Raw genomic sequence first — 26364 nt, 5'->3', positions numbered from 1 at the left:
ACAATATTTCCGTAAGAAAACACCTTAATGTGTCCTTCCCTGCCATAGTCAAGGTTTTGAAAGTGTCTGGCATGATGTATTGCCTCGTCTTCTACCTCTTTCACTTGCTCTATCTTTTTTTTTGCAGAAGACTTGACACCATTGGGGGGAGGCAAATATATAGAAAGTGCCTTTGCTTCATTTCCAGAAATGCTTTGCTCTTCATAGAGCCAGAGGTGCACCAAGCCCGAAGTGTGGTGAGGGGCTCGTCAGCGAGGGGAAGCACTCCCAATTTCTTTCCTAGGGACAGCTCTGAGCCAGGAGGCTGGACGGCTTTCCTCCGACTCCCAGGAATCGGTAGGATGCACTTAACTGAAAACTCCTTGCAAGGGACTTGAGTTCAAACACAGTAAATTTGTTCCAGCTGCTTTTTAAGAGCCAGAGTGCAAAGGTGCTTTGCATCTAGGGCTGAAACAAAAGCCTCTGAATACTTATCTTTTTGACCCAGTGCTGCTTTCATGTGTCAAGGGGGGTTTTTTTGCATGAAGCCTCCCAGCTGATCTCAAATGGACGTTGCCAAAAAGCAGGGACTAGGGCTTCACAAAAATATACACCTTTCAGACCCCACCAAAAGTATCCAGATTCTGTGAAACCCCCCAAACTTGACTAGTATGTCAAATATTCCCTGCTCACAACTGCCTCAGTTGCCAGGAATCCCCCAGGTCCACGAGGCTCAGCGTTGCCCCGGGAGCCGTGAGGATCCAGCCCAACCCCTGCAAACCCCTCCTGCTCACCTCATAGCTGTGGGCTGATCCAATGAAAACCTTCCCGATGTCCAGCTGGTCAAAGTTGAAGCGGAGCCGGGGCCCTATGCCTTCACCTTTGATGCGCAGGGGCAGCCTGGCCTCTCGGCCTGGGGAGAGATTGCCATTTCAGTACAGTAATTCCCTCTGTTGCCCTGGATTTTCCAGCCTGCCTCAATGCTAGTCCCTGACTCCACGATGGATGGGACCAGCTCTAGATGCTCCAGGGAGAAGATACGGGACCCTTCTCCTCCCTCAGGACATATGCCCTTGGGCTGGTTTCTAATTTAGTGATCAGTTTGCACCCTGAAAACGGGATGCTGAGTTTAAAACACGATCTCTGAATTTCTTCCCACACACTTAGATGAGCTTTGAAATCCATGCAGTGAAGGCACAAAGCTCACAAAACAGAACTGAAGATAAAAATCTGCCATCTATACTGATGCAATCAGAGACAACAGCACAGGAGCCGAGAAGTACGAGCCCAAGCAAGGCGAAGCTCCCTGCTAACGGCCATACGCACATCAACAGTAACCGCTCCCAGAAGAAGACTTGACAGCACTTCCGTTAAGACAGGATGGGCATAAAGCTTGTCTAGCGGACTGCTCGGATTCCGATTCCCAGGGAGGACGTTCACCCTGCTCAGTACAGCAAGGCCTGTGCAACGCTACCCGTATGCACCATAGACTCCGAGCCACGAGGTGACAATTCCCACGCAGGGAGAGAAGCACAGGCTGGCCAGAAGTGGTCTTTTCGCAGACACCCCGCACTCAGCGGGGCTCAGTCACCTGAGGTCTGACAGCATCTGGGGAGCGGGAGGTGATCCAGGATCTGTGAGCACATTTGTAACTCAGCTCCTGCTGCCTCAGGCGTCTGATGATGCATCCGTGTAATAAAGATTCATCTTGGAAGTATATGGTCTATAGGGGCTTAGTGCTCGTCCACGAAAGCTGTTCTGCTGTGTCATTCTTTGGCCTTTCCAGGCACCTTGCAGCAGAGCAAATGCTGGCAAACCCATGGCATGAAAGCTTATCCCTTCACTGCCTTGGTTGGTCTGGGATCAGTGATCCAAGCTTGTAGCCAGGCATCGCGAGGGCTGGCCTTGGACAGGAGATCACCTGGAAACCGCAGGGACAGCGGGCATGTGCCAGCCCTGACCTGCTGACCACCCACCCTTCCCAGCAACTACATAAGAACCGAGGGGGCTGGAAGACTATTTGTGCCTCACCTTCACCATGGGTAACAGAAGCAGGAGAAAGGAGCTGTACCTGAGATTTCACAGTAGACCGCTTGTTGATACACTCTAGCTTCTCGGGGTTTAAAGATCACCTTGATTTCAGCCGAAGAATTTGGCCAGACATCTCCCTCCTAAAACAGAAGCGGACAGAAAACCATTTATCTTTAAACGTTACATGTCTTGTTTTCAAGCACAGCCCTGTAGCCTATATTTAGAGCATCAGTGAAGAGCAAGGAGCAAGCAACACTTGCCAACAACATTTATAAAAGAGTCTGGAAGCAGTTGCAAAAAACTGTCCCAAGTCCCTTACCTTTACTGGCACCCGGGAGAGGCATTTTGTTAAATTAGGGCTACAACGAAGCAACCCAACTGGCAAACAAATTCCAGCGAATCAAGCAGGATTTCTTCAGAGGTACCAGCCAGTCTAAGGAAAAGGGACCTGGCTACACTTCATGTCTGTACATCATTACATGGAGTACCAGCACGCAGTACTGTGGGCAGCCAGACTTCTGCACCTCACCTTAATGCACTTCAGGAGCTCAAGGCGGGGTTGAGCTAGTTCTGGAGTCATACTCCAACTGTAACGAAGCAGGAGCCCTGGGACACACTCCAAAATCAACTCTAATGCATCGCACGATGCCCTTCAGGCTCAGCTCATCAGCTCCCACTCTACAATACTCCTACTGCTCTGACACAGTCTCTTGGTCACACCATGCTGCTGTCAGCTACAGTGGTGTGAAACTGCAGTTGTGCTGACATTGCTGGCTCTCAGCCTTCGATGGGCTAAAGGAGTAACCAAGAAGAGAACACGATCCCCTTCCTTGGTTAAAAAAAATAAAATTAGTTTCACCTATTTTAAAAAAAGAAGAGGTTGGGCTTATTCTAGGGTTCACTCCAAGATGAGAAGGGATTTTGCACTGCTCAGACAGCAGGCATTCTTCGTCTCAGACCATGCAAATACTCAGAATCAGAGCTCTGGTTGATTGAAGGGCATGGGGTTTTGCTTGCAGAAACAGAAAAGCAAAGATTTTTCTGTACCTATGTGCCATACAACTCAAAAAAACCCTGCCAGTCTTGTGTCCAGGCTCACAGATGCCATTGGAAGGGAGATTCAGACATGGTGTAAGTCCAGGTTATACAAAGGGATTGGTGTTTCCATGACTAAACTTGGGCTGAATTTGGCCTCCTTTCCACACAGGACCATTTCATTCTTCAGGTCAATATGTGAACTGACAATGCTCTAATACCCTTTGTTACTGCCCATACAGTATGCGTCAGGTGTGCCCTTACATATAATAATCAATACCTCTGAGCACTCTAAGAACACTTATTTATAGCCCTTGCAGTAGCTCAGCTTTAGGCAGGCTCTCACTGCCTGTCAGGAGCCCGCAGTTCAGAAGTGGTTTTTGTAACAAGCTCTCCCAGCCTCACCAGAAACCTGACCTTTTCTCTCGGCACGTCAAGGCAGCTGATGCAGGGGTCTGCCAAGTGACCTCATTCAGGGAGGAGCAGGAGGAGGAGGAGGGGAGGTTCTCAGCTACAGCTTACCATCGGCTCAATGGTGAAGATATCATCGGAGAAAAGCATGGAGTCTCCTTGCACCTTTGCCCTCTGGTTCCGGAAGGTGCGGGAGAGAAGGGAAAGGCGTTCTCGGAGAGTGGGGTCCACTGTGCACTCCTTGAGGAAGCAATCCGTCTTGACCTCTTCCTGCCTCTGCAGCCTGCGACACAGCCTGCGGCCACGGGGAGAGACAAACCAAACAGATAATTCAATAAGCAACATATTTGCAGAGACTGCCGGGTAAGTGCAGGGGCAGCAATGCACTCGGGGAGGAACAGCAGCACCAGCAGCAGCTCAGCAAGGGGCTGACCCCGAGCCATGGGGTCCCAAATGGATCAGATGATCACTTGTTGCTCCCTGGCGTGGCAGGTAGTTTTACTCCACACTCACAAGTTAAGAAGAGGTTTTGGAAAGCTAGCAGCCCTCAAGAGAGCCTCCTGGCTCAAAGCCACTGCCACAACTGATGGAGAATCCACCAACCTCAACTGCCTTTTCCCACCATAGAGCTGCTCGGGGGAGGCAGATAAAGATCAAGGAGCACCCACTGCAGGGCTTCACTGGCAAGGGGAGAAGCACCTGGGGTTCAGCTGCAGGTTACGAGCATCACTCTTTTTCCTTCCTTTTTGGACCAGCGGGGATAAGCAAACAATGCCTGCTCCCAGTTCCCTATACTGCCTTCCACCAGGGGATCCCTGCTTCTCTGACAGCAGGACAGTGGCCTTAGAGCTATGACCATCCCTAAGACTTCCAAGTAAGGAAGAACAAAATGTCCTGCTCAGACTCTAAGACAGAAACTGGCACGAGATCAAATGTAATTGGAAAAAAAGAAAAAAAAATCCGGTTGAAGTCTACTGTGGGGAAACCTGGTTGCTTCTGAGGGGAAAGAGGAACACTCAGGGTCCAGGCTGAGACAGGCAGCTGGGAAGAGATGGTAAAGGAATGGGCCAGGGAAGTACCAAGAGAAGGTCAGGAGGTTTCCTTTCAACACACTGAGCTTGCACAGAAGTCACACACTGTGTCATTAAAAAGAGAGAACAGTGGAAAACGAGTTTTGGCCTTCAAGGCATTTCTGACCTAATTACGTTGCACTTTATTTGCTCAGAGGCCCTTAGAAAGTGCTCCACTTTAAGGCAGTTTCCTGATCAGCTATGGGTTCACACTAACTCCTATATACCTACATCCATCCAAGTCTGAAAAGTCACACAAGGATTCCCTAAATCACCCAAGCTTTGAAGTGTCATTTCCAATTCACCCCCCCAGGCTGCAAGTGTTTCTCTGCTGCCTGAAATGGGAATTTCAAAGCTTGAGCAAAGACACACTTTCAAGAGCCTGACCCATCTCTCACCACCATGAAGACACGGGTGGCTGAAGCCCAAATGCACTTCCAGGTCCTGTGCTGCCCTACCTTCCCTGCACAACCCTCCACCTCCAAACTCTCCCCAGCCTCAAAGGAAGGGCACAAATAGCTCCTTGTGCTGGAAACCAGGGCAGCGTGAGGCAATTAACACCCTACAGCAGGGTGGCCTCAACTTTCACCCTACCCTGCACATTGCTGGAAAAGGAGCCTGCCACCTTATCAAAGCTGGAGTGGAAGAAACTGCAGTGACTATCGTAATAGTTATGGTATCTGCAGCTACATTACGTCCCAGGTAACGAGTGCTGACACTTTCCTCAGCCTCATGGACCCTCTGTAGCCCAGGGATGTCTGGACCTCAGTGCTTTGTGCTCCCACAAACCACCAATTTGCTATCCAGTCATTGCAACCAACCTTTCCTCTCCAAAACATCTTCCTCAGCTGGAGTATGGGTGGAACTGGAATGGGAAGTGCTGAGCTCCAGTACCCTGAAACTCAGTGACACGCACCCTGATGCTGGGGATGGTTTACTTGTCCTAAACCATTCAAAAGCACCAACACCCCTGAGCCCACACGTCAGTTTTACCCTTGGGCAGCGTATCTTATGGAAGCGAATCTTTCAAACGCACCTCAGCTTCCGCTGATCCTCCTCTTCCTGTGTAGCAAAAGCCTTCCACTGGAAGTGGGCTATGATTTCACTCCGATTGTGGATGACCACGGATCCGTGGTTTGACAGCGAGAGGTAAGTCTTCTCAACTGCCAAGGAGTTCCTGTCTAGCCTGATGTTGACATCTCCAGCTGCTCCATAAAGGCTCGTGTGGGTATCTTCACCTGCAACAAAGCAAAGGGCAGTCTTTGCTCACCTCACTTGCTGATGGAAGTACCAGGAAGAGAGCAAACCACAGGTAACAGAAGAAACCGTTACAGCTTTTAGCTGTATTAGCAGTTCCACGGATCAGCACATTTATCTCATCCTGAGAGCTGCCTGTGTACAGCACAAGGATGTCCTGGACACCATCTAAACCACCTTATTTCTGGGTGTGTTTGTAGAGGTTTATCCCCAAGGTGACACCATTTACAGTGAGATTTTTCAGACGTGCCCAGGTGGCCTTTGGGTTGCCATCCCACTCAGGTCACGGGGAATTCTGCATCAAAGTCATTCAGGTGACTCTGAGGAGTCCCACCACAGTCATAGCTTGACCAGGGTCTCCTGCAGGCACACCACCAGTGGTGGGTCTCTCCTGAGGATCCCTTGTGGCTGGCAAGCAAAGATGCCTGGGGGCATGTGGGCAGAAAAGGGAGGTTCAGAGGAACAAGTGAAGGGACAGCCCACCGCAGGATGGCACGCAGAAGAGAACTTCACTGTGTTGTAGAAGCAGTACCCTCACTTGCTGTTTGTGAAGATATGTCAAAATGAGACTGGTAGGGCACGGTCCACACCAGCCCGCCCATTACAGTCCTGCAAGCCCATTTCTTCAGCCTGGATCCTGTTGCTTATGCCTGAGGGTGCAAGTCTACGCTGCATATTCCCAAGCTATTCAACGACCAGAGCGAGGACATCTTTGCTTTCCACCTCAGAACAAGCTGAAGAGGAGAGAGCCTTGCCTGTGCACATCAACTGATTAATGGCTGGAGTCTTGCTGGGGTACCTGCCAGCATTTCACCCTCCAGAACAGACTCCCACCAAAGGCTCCCTCATTCCCAGAGCTTTCAAACCTTCATTCTTCCCAACCAAGGAACTCCTGGGAGTCAACCGAGCTCAAACGTCACTACCAAGCCCACTCTTCCTGTTGTGGGTGAGTGTTTCCCAGGTGAGATGCAAACAGCAAACATCAGACATGCTCTCCAGAAATGGCATTTCTAGGGAGTGGTGCTTAAAGCCTCCGAGCCAGCCCCAACTGACAAGCGCAGCAACCCGGCCATGGCCTGGAGGGCATCCCTCTGCAAAGGCACAGCCTTCTCCTCACTGCAGGGCTTACAGCAAGGCAGCCAGTGGATGGACCTGCCTTTAAAAGGCTGCCATGCCACACCACAAGGGGAGAGCTGGACTGACTCCTTCAATCCTAAGCCAGGCAACGCAGCAGAATCACATTCATTCTGGGAGCCGGGTTGGGGAATGAGGCAAGACTCGCCCTTAAAACAGTAGATCTCTACGGTCAGTCATTCATGTCTGCACATGGAGAATTCAGCCTTCATGCCTGTACAATCCTCAATTTCTTTGCTCTTAAGGGAGTCTGGAGTGGCAGGGATTTGTGGCCAGAGCTGAGTTACGTTGGGAGAACACCAGCAATGTTTCCAAGGACTGGACAATCTGCCTCCTAGAATGGACAATTTAGCATATAAAAATCACTGAACTTCAGAAGAGTTACAGAGACGGCCATGCTTTATAAGCATTACCTTTCCCCTGCGCTGAATCCTCGGCATACATTGGCAAGCAGATGAGCCAGGACCCAAGAAATGGGAGACAGGCACAGTGCTTCGAGCATGCACAACTCAGGTTTATGGAAACACAAGCTAATCCTCCACAACGATCAAGACAAACTACTACAAAATAAACACCATGAAAACTGTCACCTCACTGTCTAAACCCATGGCCACATAGGTCTTGAAGTATTGGGTATAGTTCTGATCTCAAAAACACTAGCTGAAGCATTTGAAATTAATAGAGAAGGGCAGAAAGTACGATTAAAAGTATGGAGCAGCTTCTATATGAAGACTGAACAGATTTCTCGGTTGAGGAATCCGTATGGGAGATAGATGGGAGAGGTTTGTAAAAGCACGAATGGCCCGGGAAATGTGAATAAGGAAAGACTTGTCATGATTTGTCACAAAACAGGAACCTGAGGGCCTGAAATAATCTTATTGGTCAGAAATTACACAAAAGTACTAGTACTTTTCCAGGGAAAAGTTAGTACTTTTCCAGTACTCTTTGTCAGTAAGAACAAGAGTCAAAGAAAGATCTAGCCCTCGGAATACCCTATAGATTCTCTAGATGCATACAAATGAGGCACTTTTTTGTGCTTCTCTACCCAAAATTTCAGTAGTTCTTTCAAGAAAGCGCTACCCATCCCATGAGCTTCTCAGAGTGAGCATAAACCATTCTCTGGGAATATGTCATTAACTGACAAATATTGAACAAAGCTGTGACAACTCATAAAGCCACAAAGAGCATTTGGAAGATAAAGGAGCATTTTTGTAACTCCTACAAACTCGAGACAACTAAAATGTTCACTGCTGGGCTAAAGCATCACACTATCACCTGGATTAGGACATCATGCTCCCCAGGACCAACAGTCAGGAATAGGGACAAAACAAACCTCTCTTTCAAGCAAGAGAAAACGCACACCAAATGCATACATGCAACCGAGAAAGCGTCTCGTTCAGCATCACGAGATACCTCTGCTGAACCAAGGCCGACAGAAGCATTTTAACATGTCGCACCTTTTTCTTGAGTTTTCCCCACTTACTCTTAAAGTGACTTACAAAGCTGACGGTATTTCTGTGGCCTGATCTTGGCTTCTCGTACCCTAGCATACATTTCACACCTATCTCGGGAGGCACTGAGCACTTCCTGCCAAATCCCAAGAGCCCTCAACTCCTGGCTACTTTAGTCCTGATGTTGGGAAGCATGGGCTGTAGATGGGTAGAGGGCAACATGGAAAAAAAGGTCTGTGGCAAGACGATGGAGAAGCAGTACATGGGACAGAGGTGTGTAAGAGACAGCAGGCACTGGAGAGAGTCTGACAGAGACATGTGTTCCCCACATTATGCTTCAAACATAGCGTTGTCATGGACTAAAACTTCATGTGTGCATACGCATGCTGCAATGGAGAGTCGAGGTTTCTCTCTCCTCCACTCAGCAACTCCCAGAAAAACAGCATTCCAAAATCTCATTCCCATTCAAGGGGATCTACTTTAACAACCCCCTCAACACCAACTACTCTTCACTTTTATCCAAGGTAAAGCTGGGGCAGGGCAGGTACACCTGGACAGGGAATTGAGGTGGCTGGGACAACGGGGAAGGATGGCAGAAGACTGTCACGAGAAGGTGCTGGGTGCAGAACACCATGCTGACACCAGGCTCCCCCAGCGAGGGACCAGTGCACAGGACATACAGAACAAGGACAGGCTCAGCCTCTGCCCCTTATCTGTTCACTTCTAAGCACTGAAACATGCAGAGGTTTTGGAAGAAAATGTTTTAGAAGTTGCCCACAAAGCAAACTTAACATTATTCTGCTTAGAAAGGGCTCTGCTTTGAAGGACGCAGAGAGCGTGCACCACGCAGCGCCCAGCACTTACCTGTGTCGTAGTGAACTACCAAGGACCTGGAATGGTGCCCCGTCTTCAGTGGGTGAAACTCCACTGTCACTTGCATGGCATCACCAATCCCAAGAGTCCCGACGGAGGGATCGACAGAGAAAGGGCTGCAAGGCAAAGAGAGCTATCAGGACTATTGCGGGAGATTTGGGGACTGTGTTCCTTTGGCAGTCTAGTTCCCTTCAGCTCACTTGCGCAAGCAAGGAGCAAACAAACCACAGCCAGCAGAAGACAAACACAACATACAGGATCAGAAACAGAGCGACTGACTCCCGATTCTGCAGAGATCCAGCCCTCAGAAGATCCCATGGCATAAAATGACCTCATCTCCCCCATGCTCTGCATCCGATTCTCTGCAGCCTCAGGAGTCCAACTGCTAGCAATACCATCAGAAAACGGCTTGTGAAGAGCACAGAAATGGTAACAGCTATTCGCATGCACAACCTGATGCTGATTTCCTCAGGAATCTGTCTTTTCCTGCCACCCAGAAACCTCACCTCAAGAGATGCAAATGTGAAGGCAATACCTGTTTCAATGAGATCACAGCCTAGAAATCAGACAGAGAATAAAAGTCTTTTTGAAGACCTGGGACTAGTTATGGTTCAATTTGCAGAATCCTTTTTTTTTTTACCTTGAAAGCATCCTGGTTTAGCCTAAGAAAGTGCGAGTTTTATCGGCATTTCAATGAAAGCTGCTCCAAGAAGAAAAGAACAACAGGAAAAATCTGAATGCAAATGCAGACTGGAGTGATACCACAGCATGGAAACAAAACACAAAAGGAGTATCCCATTTACAGCCTGAACAATTAAATCCCTAGCGAAATGAAGCACCATTAACAGGAGCATAGCAAGGCGAGTTTAACAGGAGGTCTTCTCTCTGTTCACAAGCAATGCAATCTGGGACTCCGGGTTGTACTCCAAGCTCGGTAACTGTTTGCCTGGCCCACCAGACAGTCTGTGCAATGTCTTGGAAATAATTATGAAAATGTGTTGGCATACTGTGGATTTAAGATGAGCAGTTATGATTTGTCACCAGGTAAACAGCTCTTGGCTGATAGAAACAAAACTCGATGCTTCAATGCTTAGGGCTAAGTCAGATAAAACATGCTTCTGCACAACGGCAGCTGCGCTTCATGGCTCTTGTACAGCCACACTTAGAAAACAAAAGTTACTGGGTTTAGTGCTTTGCTGGTGGTCAATTTGTCACCTTAAAACCACGTTCTGGAGAGTTTTACCATGATTAGAGGACACAATGCGCACACCAAAATAATGAGAACAACTGGAGCCATGCGCCAGCTGAACTTTGCTCACCTAAGTAGTGACAGCTGATGACATTGCACTCAATAGAGCAGTTGGCAAGGACACTGCAAAAACATGCCTGACTTTACTGGGTATTTAGTTTGGTGGTGACAACTAGATCTGGACAGCCCCAAGGAAAACTGTACACCGATTTGCAAGTTCCTGCCTATGTATTCTCCACAGCGATAAGCAGCAGCCTGCTGAAATAGCATCCTGGAAGCCTGCTTAAATAGCTTTGCCAGGCTTTGGTGGAAGCTCCTCTTGGACCCTCACGTTTCACAGGACAAAAGTAAGAAGTCTTCTTTCGAGCCCTGCTTTCCTGGGGAAGAAATTGAGGCTACTCAGGTGCACCAAGTCAGACAGCGGGTCTTTGCTGCATTCTTGACCTCAGCTCCTACACCGAGACCTCTGGGACCAAACAACTCTCAGCTCATTATCAACCAACTGAACTGGTTTCCTTGCAGATGCGGTGTCAAAAACGCATTACCCTCTCCAATTCAGCAAACCCCAAAACGGGTGACTGCCTTCTGAGACCAAAAGGAACAGCACAGGCTGACTGCAACACCATTCACATCAGGCATTTGATAGGGGACCACCGGAATACCCTGTGCTTGTGGCCTCCCAGAGCACGGGTGTACTTGGCTGAGAGTGGTATGCAACCATTTCAGAAGGTACTTACCACCAGCAGGTTGCAAGCTAGCTACTAACATTCTAGCACTCTCCAGGAAACCTAGGAGAGATAAAGCTCTAGGAGAAAATGCCCCCAACCCCTGCACCACAGAGTTGCTGCATTTTTTGCCTGTGCCCTCAGTAGCATTCTGCTTGGGGGCTGTAGTGCAGTCTTGAAGCCCGTGTCTGCTCGTCTCCACTTAAGAGCTCATTCTACATAAGAATATTTGCTCCCAGGGACCAGACCAAACCTACCGGAAAACAAAGTTCCTGGACCATACAGTGTTACTGTCAGGACCTCAATACCCTCAGCTCTGATCGACTGATCTCCAATTGCTCAGAATTACTTGCCAATAGAGACACAGCTGCTGATCAACTCTTAAATGTCTCTTCCACCAGCTCATAGCTGGTCATTTCCTAACACTGCATTTGGTCTACATGAACTGAGCTCCTAGAGCTCCTGTCATCTGCCACGCACTATCCCATACAGCCCAAGGGCGGTCAGGTTGCCTTCCTTTACTTGTTCTTTCAAACTAACACAATTGGTCTTGTGAGATGCTGTGCTGGAGACACCACTGCAGTATGAAACTTCCCTGCAGCTTGCCGAGTTTCACTGAAGGTTGTATCATGCTTAAAACACTGTAAGCAACTGCCAGACCCACATGTCCTGCCCAGTTCCAGCTATGCCTGCAATACAGCAGCTCAGATGCTCTGGTTCTTTTTTGTTACTGCTTACCAAATCTATTATCACGCAACAGTGTTTTGCACAAGCAAGATGTTGAGTTCCTTTACCTCTGAGTGCTCATGCGGTAGCGGGCCTCCCGGTTCCCGATGTTGCGAACCAGCAGTGTTTTCTGGGTGCTGTACTTGACGGGACAGACACCAAAGTTCAGCTGGTCAGGGAAGTCCAGGATGGCTCGGGCACCTATAGCTCGGATCGGCACAACGAACTTTTCCCTTTCCGTGATGCAGGTGAGCTGGTGGAAGTAATCCTGCAGGGAAAGAAGCAATCTCAGCACAGTCCGTTTAGTACCATCCCCACGGCAGAAGGAAAGCTGCTGTTTTCTAGGACTCTAACAGGAGCATTCAATAATATAATAGTCCTTTTTGCCTGAATGACCTTTCAGTCCAGTAGCACGACTTGAACAGGGCTGCTAACTCGCAAAGAAGGAACAACCCCCTTGAGTCACCTGCTTTCCCAGCAAGCTGGCAGATCCAGACAAAATCATCTGACACTTGGATTCTGAGGCACCAAAATAGACTCATTTCATGTACGGGATTACAGCAGTAACAAGAACCTGCCTTGATCGCCACTGCAGACTATTAAAGGCACCACTAAGAACCCAGTTGTGCCACAGGGCCAACTCCAATCCCAGCAATGCAGTGACCTCCTTGAAGCTTGGCAGGAGATGCTCAGGTACATTTTCAGAAGGACTTTGCCACATGCATGATCAAGAGTCAGTCTGGTGAAATACTTAACAAGTTGGACACAATAATTGGTTTATATCAGCTGAGTGTAGGGTACAGGTGTATTTCCCACCCCTTCCCATAGCATTATGGAGACAAAGCTGGGGACACACACCCTTAAAAGGTTATCTGATCCACCTCCCCACCCCAGAACTGGCTCAGCTCTGTACCCAAACTACTCAAGAGATGTTTGACAAGTACTTGAAAGCACTAACAACTCCACCCCTGCCCTCAGCAGCCTGTTCCAGCTCTGCCCTAGGCTTAAAGAGAGCTCTTCCTCTGTGTAATCTCAATTTCCCTTTACATCTCCTGCTAGCCTCAGCGGAGGCAGCAAACAGCTTTGCTTCCTCTCCGCTGCATGGCTGATGTCTTCATCACCTCTCTTTTGTACAGTCTCCAGAATAAGCGACTTGCTGCCTTGCTAGCATGCCTACCTGAGGAAGGTCAGACATCCCGACCAGAGCAAACTCAGCTCTGCTATTCCCAGTCATTGGCTTGCTCAGAAAAGAGACAGACAGACACACACCCCCCCCTCAAGCTGTCTGGCATTTAGCAGTAGGGAGGTGAATCCAATCACCAAAATCATTCTGCTGTAGGGTTGAGCAGATCGATCTCCAGATCTACAGTGTGGCATAGCTGGGCTGGAAGTATCACCTTGCCCCCCGCTGAAAGCAGTGGTAAAACTGATTCGTAGGGCCAGGAGCCATTACCTCCAGCAGCTCTTATTCACAAGTTGATAAAAGCTCTGCCTCTGATCACTCACTTGCTGTCCTGATCTTTTTTCCACTCAGTGCTTTTATCTCGTTTGGTATTTTTATAATTGTTGAAGCAGCAAGCAGACAATTTAGGATTTGCACACAGCAGCAAACCTCCTCAACCAGACAAGATTCAGATTCCTCTGCCCTTGGGATTTCCTGCTCCCATACCCATCCTCTCCAAGCCTGCAAGGGACCTACAGCAGCCAGACGAGGCACAGACACATAGCTACAGCTTTAGCACAAAAGTTAACACGCAGCGCTTACCAACCACCTGTTTGGCTGGGGTTTAAGGTTGCAGTAACAGACGCGGTCACATCCAAGGTGGAAAAAGAATAAAGAAGGATCTTTTATTCTGGGTATCTCAAATATTCACACTGGATATTGCAGAAGGGCTTTTGCTTCTCATATTTGGAAGGTACAATACCAGGAAAGGAACTGCAGCAAACGACCTACAGACTGGAAGATCACATTTCAGGAATGCATTTCATCTGCAGCAAGTCCTTCTGAATTAGCAATTTTGTACTCAACCTTGCAGCCTAAGCCCTCTAAAATAAAAGCTATGGGCAGTCCATGTGAATTTAAAGCACCTATTAGCTGGGTACTTCACATCCTGGACTGTTTAGATCCTCAGAAACTGCATTAGCAAATAAAGAATCCTACTTACTTTTTTTTTTGTTATTTTGGCCACACTACTGTAACAAAGGCATTGTAAATCCAATTGAAATCTGCGTGCCTTATTAAGTCTTGGCATGCCATATTTACTTATCTCTCCCTTCCAGATGCCAGGTAGACAGAGGAGGACGCAAGGAGTTCAGATCAGCAGGGGGATAAAGAAAAAAGAAAACTTCAACAGTTGGAGCCATTTGAGGGAATTAAAAGGAAATAATTTTCAAGTCATTGTCATCGCTAAGGAGCAGATCAGCAGCAATGTAAATAAGAGCCCAAGGAATCAATCCCCCCCAAAAGCAAGCACAGGCAGCCTTCCCAGCTCTGCTGCCAGTGAGGGGCACTGGGACTGCCTGCACAACAGCACCTGGGGAAGGGACTTCTCCAGGTGTGCGAAGACAAGGCTAAAGCAACAAGGATTTGGCCTCGCAGAGACAACTGCGACCTCTGAGAGAGAAAGCTGCCTCTTGCCATTCACATACACGCATGTTGTGTGCTGAGCCCCTTCTCCAGGGACACCCTGGGACGCTGCATCCTCTACAAAGCTTGACTCAAAGCACTTCAGCACGTGCTGCCCCTTCAACCGCGCTCTAGGACCCCAAAGTGGGACCTCGCAGCAAAGTTGAATGCAGCGTCAGGCCAAACCGGGTGGGGGGGGGAAACCAAGGAAAGAGGGGTGCCAGGCAGAAGCTGGCTGCTCACGCTGCTGTGAATCCATGGTCCTGTAAGCTTTTGAAAGCTGAATCGCCCTCCCCTGGAAAATCAAGGCTGCAATTCTCCACTGCAGCACTGCCCTGTCTTACCAACTCTGCTATGCACTTACCCACAGTCTAGGGGTACAGTCCAAGCCAGCTTAAAATCTTGTTTGACTTTGCAACTGCAAACCCTTAGCAGGCTGTTTAAAACCAGGTCTCTAAGTAAACATGCCTGGGTGAGGGAGGGGTTGCATCACTTCCATGCTTTAAAGACCATTGTGTTTAGATGCAGCTTCAGGCTATAGATTTTCATGAAAATACGACTCCATGCTTCATACAGCTCCGCTCTCAATTTCAGGGAAAATGCAGTTCATTGTATGATGGTTCCTCTTCTCTTACTCCCCTTTGATAAGCAGTAAGTTACAAGCTCTGGCCTGCAAAGTATCACCAATGGCATTTGAATTAGCACCCACTGAAATTAAAGCAACTGCTTGTATCAAAGGTGTCACTTCAAGCTCTTTGCAAACTCAGGCTAACATCCATTACTGTCACAGAGATAGCAGCCTTAACTGCCCAGTATGCCAGCAAACTCCGATGTCAGTTTTACTGTAGAACCAATCCTAAACACCTCACTGGGTTCCTTGCAGCAGGCAACTGCAAAGAAGAGATCCTTGTAGCAGGAGGTAGCATAGTAAGTCAAACAGGGCAAGCTCCCTGCTGAAACCATGATACCATCAAGGCTGGAAAATAAGGGCTGTTAAAAGAGAGGAGGGAGGCTGGAGGATGAAGATGGCTTCAGACGAGAAGGGGTACCCCTCCTCCTGCCTCCCTCAGCCACCAAGTCACAGGATGCTTTGAAATCAGTCCCTTCGCTCCAGGTTCATTTTGCGCAGGGCCATTTGCCTTGATCTTCTGCCCCTTGCCTCCTCCCAGGAGTCTTCTTGAAAGTATACTTGGAATAGCTTCCGTGTGCTACAAAACATCTAACGGGGCTGGACTGAATTTTAAAGGAGTTCATTTCAGTAATGGAACAGCTCATCGTCCTGTCATATTTCATATTAATCAATGAGCATTAATTCAGCCTCCACTGAGCATCGGTAATGAATTTTGCAAACCTTACAGACTGAACTTGGATTGCCTGAAAATATTGTATTGCTACAGTGAAAAGAGCAAGAAGACAAAACAGAATAGGCTGTGCTGTGGTTCTATAGTCGTCTTCCTTCCTTCTTCCTTTAAGATAATCTATTGATAAGCCTAAAGGACACACAAATGTCAGTATTTCTGGCTGTTGTTTATTTGCCAGTCAGTTCCACAATGGTTTCCAGTTAGGCAGAGACTGTCAGACCATTGCACAAGGACACCCGGGAACACAGGTGGCACGAGAACACCCCCGCTGTACAACCGGAGCCATAAAACAGAAATGCGTCAATCAGAAGCAGCAAGAACAACTAATTGCACATGTTGCCCAACAGAAGAATTAGCATTTCATATTTGTAACACAAGTGCCAATAAAGAGACATGTCAGCTATTTCTTCACTTTCTGACAGTCCAATCACGTGGCACATTCCCAAATGACTGCGAGACAATAGGAAATGGCTCATTTTTCAAGAAAGGCCTGCATGGCACATGGCATTTCAGCCACTAACAACTCCCATGGTCCTTTTAGTTAGGGCTTAGCTGCAATTTTACTCCCCTGAATCGTGAGCGACTTCACTGAAGTCAGACGTACCCTGGGGAAGAACAGATTCAAATCAAGAGAATTATAGAAAGCAGCTCCACACCAGGAAGACTTGCCAACCTTGACAGAGGGGTTTGTACCTGCATCCCGATTCACTGGGTTGTCCACAATCCCAGTGGATCATGGAGCAGCAGAGAGGCAGAGGTTGTGCCAAGGGAGCACTCATAAGCCTTCCACAGCTAAACCACAGATATTCTGCATGCCAGCAACTGCAAGCCCAACGCAGGTGGCTTTACAGAACCATTTCCCAGAGCCTGCCTCTTCACTAAGGGGTTTTCAAGGTGCTGTACACCTCCTGACCATGCTTCGCTGACTCACGCTCCACCAAGGACGAGACAAAATGTTCGATTTGTACAAAATTCTGATTCGGCTGTATAAACCCCCACGTGCTCCTCACCGAGCAGCACGCACCCCTCTCCCAATGCCCTGCACAACCCCTGCACGGGGCACAAAACCCAGTTCAGAACCCTGCCAGGGTGTCGCCGAAGCTGTGAGGAAGACCTCTCGCTGGCAGAGTTCCCTACTCCAGATGCTCACCTGTTCAAGGGCAAGACAAGGGACAAAGTATTGGACATCAGTGCTCTTGGCAGTTATCTCACCCTACTTCTACTTGTGCTGATGTTCACGTGTTGCTCTGCTGCCTCTCGAAACTTGAAGAGCAGCACTTTGCCGCCCTTCATGGGCGCCCGTTTACCTCTTCCACCCCAAAAATGAACACTAATTTATACTAACAAATCACATTTTAAAGGCACCACTGTACTTTGCAAAGCCTACCTCAGTGACATTAAGCTCTCGTGTCACTTGGGTAGCATGGAGAACTGCCCGAGGCCAACATAATTTTTACCCTAAATATTAATGATGTTCAATAATTTCTCAGTCCCTCCAAAGGAACAGATTATTTCACAAGCATGGGGAGCCAGGCACCACAGGGCATTTCCTCTTCAGTTTTCTATATCCATACTGTTTGAGGACAGGACAAAGTGTTAAACTGAATCTCAGCTGCAAATGGAAGATGAGAAAACAGCTATGCCCAAAGAGATCTTGCACCTCTGGCCTGCTGCAGAAACACCAGCTGGCTCAGAGCTATCCCCTAACCTTGCCTCTCCAACAAAGTCATGCGAAAAACAGTGCTAAGGGGTGGCGGGGGGCTGGCGGAAGGAGTCAGCCTGCCTGTCTTTGTATGCCTGCAATGCTTCCTCCCTTCCCTGCCATGCTTCCTCCCTTCCCTGCCATGGACTAAATCCTCTGTATTAACAAGCCTCCAGGTAACAGCACTGACCCTTCGCATCACAGCACTGAGAATCAGACTTTCCAGGGCCACGGCACTGGTATTCAAACCTCCAAGCAAAAGTATGTGTGGCACAGAATAGGCGCCAGGTGACAGAGCAACCACAATAACACGCATGAAGACACAGCCACACCGGTATTACTGCCCACAGGCTCTGGGGTAAGGGGTCTGCCTGCAGACTGTACCTGCCCCTTTAGTCCTAGACATGCTCTGCCAGGCAGATGTCTCACCGTCATCTGCAGCACATCAACCTCCCGCTGAGTTAAGGACATCTAGAGCTCAGTGGCTCTGCACCAGCCTGGCTCCCTGCCATGGGCACAGCACTCCCTCTCCCCTACACTCGCAGCTGGATCGCAGGCGGGCAAGTATCCTCAGAAACAGCACGGCTGCAAGGCTTGGAAACACAGGGGATGAAAAAGCATCATCTTTGCTCCAGTCCAGAGCCAGGCAGGGAAGTGGCTGCCAGGTGGGAAAGAGAAAACCTCTCTGGATCTACTCATGCCTCTAGGATTTTCCATAATAATTACACCCCTGCCATTGAGATGGCTAAACATCTTATCAACACCCCTCCCTGACACTTTCCTACTGTTCCACGTGCACCTTCCCTCACAAACGCTCAAGAAAGCACAGGGAGGGAAAGCACAGCCTGAGAGTCCCTGCTGCAGTGCCTAGCAGCACCCTGCAATGCCAAGATGTGACCAGCTGCAGCCTGGAGCAGACCTCACAGCAGGGTGTGGACTAGAACCGGCATGCAAAAAAAGCGATTACTTTAGACACAACGTTCAGCTGTGTCACTACTGTGTCCAACGTGATATACATTAAGGTGACTGCAGTTTTCAAAGGTGGTGGTCCTCACTCTGATCAGGCTTACTTCGGGTCCCCCAAATAACAGGTCACTTTTAAACAGACCTTTGTATCTATAATTAGTGGAGCAAACCCATAATTATGCAGCAACGCACAGATACTACAAACCGACACCTTGAGAGGCTGCCCCACCACAGACAGTAGACTCTCTTATCCCTGAAGCCAATAGACATTACGTTAAATGTGCCAGCGCTGAAGGATAAAAACAGTCTGGAACACGGAAGAGCCTCCAGCCTGTGAGAGCATAATCTTCACCATGGGGAAAGAGTTTCCCCCAGTTCTAGATCCAGTGCAACCCCACCAAAACCAGGACAGTTCCACAAAACCCACACCAGATGCCCTGGTCTGAATCCGGCCCTGCAGGTGCAGCTTCCCCTGAAGGCACCAACCTCTTGGCACCTCCACTCTCACCTTGTTCTCCTCAGGGGTGAAAAGGATGCGGAAAGTGGAACGCATGCCAGGTGCTACCTTACGGTACACATCCCTGGGGCCGATCAACTTGAAATAAGGTGAGCTCTCCAGGACGACCTTCACCAGACGAGGAACCTGCAGGAAAGACATGAAACTATGACTTTGCCAGTTGTGGAAACACGAGGAGAAGAGACCTAGCCATGCCCTGGTGACATCCTTCCTCAATCACCTTTCCAAAGCACTTTTACCTCTCGAGGTACATACACATAATACACAAGGGTGGACCTGAATCCCTTCGGCTGGGGCAAAATAGCTCCAGGCCAGAGGCAGTAGGGCAATGCCCTGCTGTGAAGGAAGTGCCAAGCAGATAAGACACCAGCAGCATGGCGATACCATACCAGAATCAAGTCATCCACATAGTCAACAAACCCCGAGAACCTGCTTGCTTCTGCCTGCGCACATCCATGCCATCACACTTCTAAAGGGGGAATGTATCATCTGAAGGCAAAACAGGACGTTGTTATACTGGGGCAAGGAAGAAATTCACTTCTAACATACCGGGTTTGAGCGGGGCAGTCAAGCTGCAATGCTACAGAGTCATGCAGGCAGACCAACAAGAGAAGGAGACCACAGACATTGTGGCCTTACTGGGAATAAAAGCAAGCTGAGGAGCAAAAGGAGGAACATAGGAAAACAAAGGGACAACCCCAGAAACAAGGAGATGGCTAAGAGAATTTAAAGGGGGCTGTAGAGAAGCAAGGAAGAAGCATGATACTCTACAAGGAAAGGCTGATGCAGAAGATCAGAGCAGTCAACTTACCACAATAATGGCAAGCCAGACGACCCCCCAGGCTGTGCCTATCAATTATGGGCTTCAAAGGCATTTTCTGCCTTGAGATGCATGACCAGCACTGACTCACAGTGTGGTTTCATTATTAAAAGCCAATCTCAGCTCTCCGGAGCCTCTTGCTGCCTGCTGATTGTAGCCAGGCAGCTGCCAGTGCAGGCAAGGCAGATCTCTGGGCATTCCTCCCCACACCCGGGAGTCCCTGCAGGCACCCTGCTGCAAGTTTCTGCCCTCTGGGATGCCACAAACACAGAGACTGCACACAGGCATTTTCTAGCACACGGATATCAACCCCTGAGCACCAAACCTCATCTCAGAAAGTCTAAAACAGGTGATTTTGACTGACAGGCAGCTTCACTGAGAAACAACGAACCCACATGAGGCTTGGCAAAAGTGGAGATCCATTCTGCACCACCCACCCGAGCCTGATAACCCACGGCTGAGGCAGTCCTGAACTCTCCAAACACTCTTTCCTCCCAGCAATGCCCTGGGGCAGCGAGTTCCCAGAGCCAATTTCACACTGCAGACAAACATTTTGGTCACCAAGTCCCTTGGGAGATGAGTTAAGACCTTCAGCAAAAGCCACCCAGAAGACGTGAGGAGCAGCCTGAAGACAGAAAAGCACTTGTACAAAACACAGGTACAAACAGGAAGTATGTAGCAAAGCGCTTCTGTATTTGAATGATTACAGAGCCTCTCTTTGGAATACACTTTGCTGTCAGCTGGATTTTGATGGAGCAGACAGCACCAGGCTACCATGCAGTATAAGTCAGTATGATTCAGAAGAATCTGGGAAACTGGTGAGAAAACTGAGACAGAGCACATGTTGCTTTTCTCTAGGACATTATCAAAAGCCAACGAAAGTAAAATATAATAACCTCTCTTAGGACTATCATCTCTAACTTTGTGTACTTAAATATGCCAAGGATTTTCCTTAGAGCCGATCTTACTTTCACACCAGCACTATCCAATGGTTGAGGTCTTACTAGCTTCAAAACTAATTCATTTTGGAAAAAAAAAAAATCAGCAGTTCACACATTGCCTCCTCTTTCCAGGGCATACAAATCCCAAGGTGCAGCTGTACAAGTTTATGATTTTTTACTGGGAAAGGCAGAAATGTTGATGCAGATGTTCTTTTCCACTTGAGGAAGCAGGAATAGAGCAAATTAACTGTTTGCCTGTTGGCTGGTACTTGGCAAAGACAAACATTTTGAAGTGCCACTTGGATAACGGAGCACCTGAAGCCAAAAGACTTAGTGGGAATGAAGCAAAGCCATAGGGAAAGAGAAACTGAGGCACACTTTAATCAGGAAAGGATACCTACAGCAAAGAGTGCCCAGAATCACTGTGGACCACATAAATGGTATCCATGGGGCATGGGCATCCACGCTGCATCTTTCCAATATCCCCGAGCTGAACGCCAGACCAGGAATGGCGCAGCACTCTCCAGGAATAACTGAGGGACCACGCCTGCATCCTCCCTTGCCAAAGGGTCTCCTTTTCAACCGTGTCCCTGTCAAAACCTGTCATCTCACAATATACTTTGACTTCTCTTGCTTTTCCTCCACCTGCCATATGCCCCAACAGCGCTTTTTTGTCCACCTGTTTGTTTCCCCCAACAGGGAGATTTGGAGAGGTGGTTAATTCACCCGCTCTCGTGCACACTTCCATCTTCCCATCCTGCCGCCCTCCTCTCATGGATACGTCTTACTCTTCAGTACACAAGACTGTCTTTAATTACACCTTTCTTTTTCTGACCCTTCTCTGCTGCCAGCACACTTACTGCTAGGTGTCAAGAGAAACCCTTGCCTGTACAATGTTCTCTCCCAGAGCACCTTCTAACTCAGCTCCTTTCCTCGCTCCTCTCTTTTCCCACCACCTTGCTCTTGGCACATGCCTCACTTCATCAAGTATTTCCCCTACTGAAATTCAGAAGGTCTCAATTCTCCTCTTTACAGTGGAACAAAATTGCTGACGTTTTTCAACTTTTCCCTTCTCAACTTCCTTGGGAAATCTCAAAACGATCACAATTTTTTCAAGTAAAGGTGGAGACCTTCAAGAGCATGTTACTGTGGATGGGCTGTGGTTCTCCAAAGGGAAAGCAGAGAGCCACGTTGCCTTAGAAGAACCTGGGCAGAACTGAATTAAACTTAGCAGGAGCCTAAAGTGGCCCCTAAAGGCCTCCCACTGCTCCTGCTAAATCAGTCCGCTTCCACTGCTGTTTCAAAACACCCCTTCTGGAGTGCTAACACCACTAATTGTAACTTATTCCAACATAAAGCGGAGAAGACTCAACCCCTGTGCTCTGACAGTGAGCTGCAGAGGCAGCTAAACAGGTTGTGAGAGGCAGAGATGCCCTGCCAGAAACCAAGGTTAACCAAGGAGCCACCAGGACACGATACACACTCGAGGTAAAGCATGAGGGTAGGTACGGACTGTACAGCCCTCGACATTCCCCTCAGTCCGGGGATTTCGAGAGGAAGGATGCTCACTAGAAAAGCTCCTTTGGGCTAGATACCACCAACGCATGGCCAAAATCAGGGGGAGAATCTCCAGCATGGGAAGATTTCCACCAGCTTGCAAAATAAAGGTGCTGAGACATTTGATTCTGACGTGCTGCGCTGCAGCAGATAACTTGCTATGCTGTATACCACGTGAATTACACTGCTCTCCTCTTCCAGCACGGCATTAAACCTCCACGTCCCAGCACTTACCTTGTCGGTGTTCCTCAGAATCAGCGGCGCTTCATAGACCTCGCGGGGGACATAGCTCTGAAACACCACCTCTGATGGAAAAGGCTGAAACAAGCTCTGGTCCAGGTCAACTGAGGAGAACTGGAGATGCAAGAGAGAGCAGTGAGAGGTTCAGCTGTTGGGAAAAAGATTCATGAATGAGATTCCTACATTGATCTCCCGGGAAGTACAGTCTCTTGGTGAGTACGTCTGCCCAGCTCACACTAGGGAAACAGGAGCTCACCCACCTGTGTTCTGAGCTCAGCAAAAGTTTCTGGGCCACGCTGAGCGCGCTCAAGCTAATAAGTTCCTTTGGGAGGTGTTTCTCCAGGTTTCCTTCTCCAAAATGCAAGGCAGCGCTTACCTCCAGCAGAGCCCTGTGCTAACGGGGTCACACAGCTCCGGAGCACTTACTGAAAGAGCCATGAGCGCTCACGGAGAAAGCGAAACCCAAGAATTTACGTGAGACTCCATGGGAAACCATTTCGGGATGATCTTTGCTCTGAGACAGAGAGACCAAGTCCCACACATCCCCAGATATCATTTTTTGATACAGAGCCTAGAAATCAGTAAGAAGAGAACAGTACCAGAGGAGGTAAGGCCAACAAGAAAGTAACAGTAGTTAGGAAAAAGACATGTGAGGGGAACATTGGATGGTGATAAGGTTCAGCTCTTTTCTCAGCATTACTGGGCAACTTGAGTAAGACTGGACTTGAGATCTCCTTTTGCCATGAGCTTTAAAAGGGATGCTTTACTGTATTCTATTATTGCTCTTAATTAACACCACTGCAGAAGCATGGCTGAAAACATACACAAACAGCAAATGCTTACAGAGCAGAGGCATTACTTTGAGGAAATTCCTCCCTGCTTTGTCTCCCCTCTTCCAGCTGCACTGCTCCCCCTCGAAAAACATGGGCAGGTCTCCATGTGTGGCGGCGGCACACTGCCAGTTAGTTGTGCACTCGTCTGACGCATTGCCAGCCTCCTGTGCTGTCTAGGGCAATCCTTAACCAATTCGTTACAGGTCTCTGGCTGGCAATTTTCCACTCAACAGCCTACTTCAGCAATCTACCCATTTGGACTGCGTGTTGTACTGAGCAGTCCTGTAAGAAAAGCAGCTTTAAAGTAAACGTTGATCCAGATAAAGCACCTCCACATCGCCTCTGCCCGGCGTGATTCCCCTGTATATCTGGCACCCTGCAATTTCTAACACCCTGCAAGGGTCCCACACATTGTTCCAACCCAAAGCATTAATGCAATTGGTTTTGTTAAATCTTGAATAATTACCGTAGGCCCTCAGCTTTCAAAGGCCAATGCTGCCACCGTTGAGGGAGTCCTATGGCCCCAAGCATTTGACAGCAACTGTACCGAAGCGAGATATGACTATTTCAGCAGGAGGATGGAAAATGGCAAGCTCGCACCCTGGTGTCCTGCCCCAGCCTTCCCCCAGTATCGGGCTTTAGCACTGGTAGCTAAATTCCAGCAAAACCCACCAAGTTCAGCAGAGGTTATTTGTATTGGCTACTAAGCATATCAGGACTTCAATGTCTCATGGGGGAAAAATGTTTTACTTTTCCCCCAGCAGAAGGAACTCCACCACCACCAGCAGTTCACAGAATCACTAAGGTTGGAAAAGACCTGTAAGATCATCAAGTCCAACCACCAACCCAACCCCACCATGCCCACTAAACCATGTCCCGCAGTGCCATGTCCACACGTTCCTTGAACACCTCCAGGGATGGTGACTCCACCACCTCCCTGGGCAGCCTGTTCCAATGCTTCATTGCTCTCTCCGGAAAGACATTTTTCCTAACAACCAACCTAAACCTCCCCTGGCGCAACTTGAGGTCATTTCTTCTTGTCCTATCACTAGTCACTCGGGAGTTGGAAAGGACAACAGGACCTAGTCACCGAGGTATTCAGAGAAGCTGGAGTCAGGCCTGTCACAAGCACGCACCCTCTTCAAATGTCACCCACAGCAAGGAAAAGGGCAGGAAAAGGCTACCTTTTGATGGGAGGTTTCACTCATGTCTAGAAGCTGGATAATCCGGGGCCGCCTCATCTCCCCAGTGCTGGCCAGCCTCTGCTCCGTGGTGAGAGACATCTCCTTCAGGAAGGCCGAAGGAGTCAGCTGAAATGCAAAACACCAGCAAGAGTTACACAGATGCCTTTGTTCAGAAAGGCTTTTCTTCTTCAACTGCCACTGATGAATAATTTGTGATCACAGCCACTAGGATAGTCCTGGAAGTCCCCTAAGTTACCTGCTGAAATATTTAACATCAGTAAATTAATGATATAGAGCCGAACACACACGCTCTAACCAAGTGGCTCTGCCCCGCCGTTAGCTTCTCCTTCGTGATTTGATGTGACATGTTTGGGGATCTCTGCTCTTCGGGCATTTGTTTTCTTTTTAGTTTTGCTGCATTGAGCCAGTGACCTTTGAAGACAGTGGGGATGAGTTATCAGAAATCCCCAAACTCTATCCTTGCACAATTCTCACAACCAACACGTGTGTGATGTCACAGCTGGGTGAGTCAGAGGAAAGCAGAAAAGCAGCATTGTGCCAAGACTGACGTGGAGAGGAATGGGCCCAAGTTTTAGTTATTTCTTCTTAATTAGCACTTGTTTTCTCTCTGTTCTGGCCTCACAGACCCCTCTGCAGAAGTACACAGAGATATCTCATTCACAGACCCTGAGCACTAGGTCATCTCCAGTCAAGTGAGCTCCAGTCAGCAAAGGGGACATCTTGGATGGGAAGGAGGAATCGCCCTGACTCCACTGCTGTTTGCAGGGCTGGATCCGTGCTCCACACAGGATATGAGATACAATTACTGTTTTGCAACCTGTTCTGTCTGGGACCAGCCACGTCTTCAGGCAGAGCTCAAGCAGCCCACCACATGCCCGGCTGCCTGGAGGGCAGGTACGGTCAGAGCAGCACTGGCAAGTATGCCTACGTGACAGAAGATATTACTGCCCACACAAAGAGGATGGAACGAAGCACACACTCACGCTTCAGCTATGCCAGTGCAATGCCCAGGACATTCATTTAACTTGGCCTCCAGGCAAGACTCTGGACTTTCCCCAAAGCAGCACGCACTCCATCCCCCACTGCACCATGACAGCCACCTCCGGCAGAAGCCGGGCAGCAAAGCGATGGGGAGGTGGGGTCCAGCTTCACAGTGCTGCTAGACAACAGGAGGGGAAGGCGAAGGAGGGACACAGGGGGAGTTTCCAGCCTTAACACAGGTCCTGCCCAGCCACAGCAGGTACTTACAGTTACAGACTCCTCTGTCTCTCTGACTAGCTTTGGAAAACGAGGTGCTACCACTTTGCTCTGGAATCCATCAGCCATTTTGGAGGACCCCATGGACAGATGCATCTTGCCAGTGGCCATCTCTCAGCTCACCTGGAAGGAGCAACAACGGAACTTTGAAACTCTAGAATCCCATTCACGGCAGAGCCAGAGGACACACCCACGTCTCCAGGCTGCAGCATCCTTCCGAAGTAGAGAACTTAAGGCCTCCCCACCCTGTTCCGTGATTAGACCGTATTTAAGTGGCACAGTCAAGATTCATAGCAGTAAAACCCCAGAACAAACATTCCATGAGCCAAAACAGCCTTTTGCTGTGGGTGCAGTCCCACGAGCCACAAACACACACCAGGGCCTGCTGGCATTTCTCA

At 48.8% G+C, this 26364-nt stretch overlaps 1 protein-coding gene across 1 annotated transcript in view; it reads right to left on the bottom strand.

The window, feature by feature from the left end:
- The window catches only part of LOC132317157 (hydrocephalus-inducing protein homolog), a 53275-nt gene extending 27220 nt beyond the window's left edge, over window positions 1–26055 (bottom strand). The window contains exons 1-10 of the mRNA XM_059818238.1: window positions 25958–26055; window positions 24689–24814; window positions 22666–22785; window positions 19105–19239; window positions 12010–12209; window positions 9233–9357; window positions 5563–5764; window positions 3568–3751; window positions 2051–2150; window positions 774–892 (exon numbers count right to left, since the gene is read on the bottom strand). Of these exons, the coding sequence (XP_059674221.1) occupies window positions 774–892; window positions 2051–2150; window positions 3568–3751; window positions 5563–5764; window positions 9233–9357; window positions 12010–12209; window positions 19105–19239; window positions 22666–22785; window positions 24689–24814; window positions 25958–26050 (1404 nt within the window). The 5' untranslated portion in view covers window positions 26051–26055. The remainder of the gene's footprint in view (window positions 1–773; window positions 893–2050; window positions 2151–3567; window positions 3752–5562; window positions 5765–9232; window positions 9358–12009; window positions 12210–19104; window positions 19240–22665; window positions 22786–24688; window positions 24815–25957) is intronic.
- Window positions 26056–26364: the final 309 nt, after the last annotated feature.

This window comes from Gavia stellata, chromosome 5, assembly GCF_030936135.1.
Source record: "Gavia stellata isolate bGavSte3 chromosome 5, bGavSte3.hap2, whole genome shotgun sequence".
Classification (NCBI taxonomy): domain Eukaryota; kingdom Metazoa; phylum Chordata; class Aves; order Gaviiformes; family Gaviidae; genus Gavia; species Gavia stellata.
Note: the sequence above shows the minus strand (reverse complement) of the source record. Positions and strands in the feature narration are given on the sequence as shown.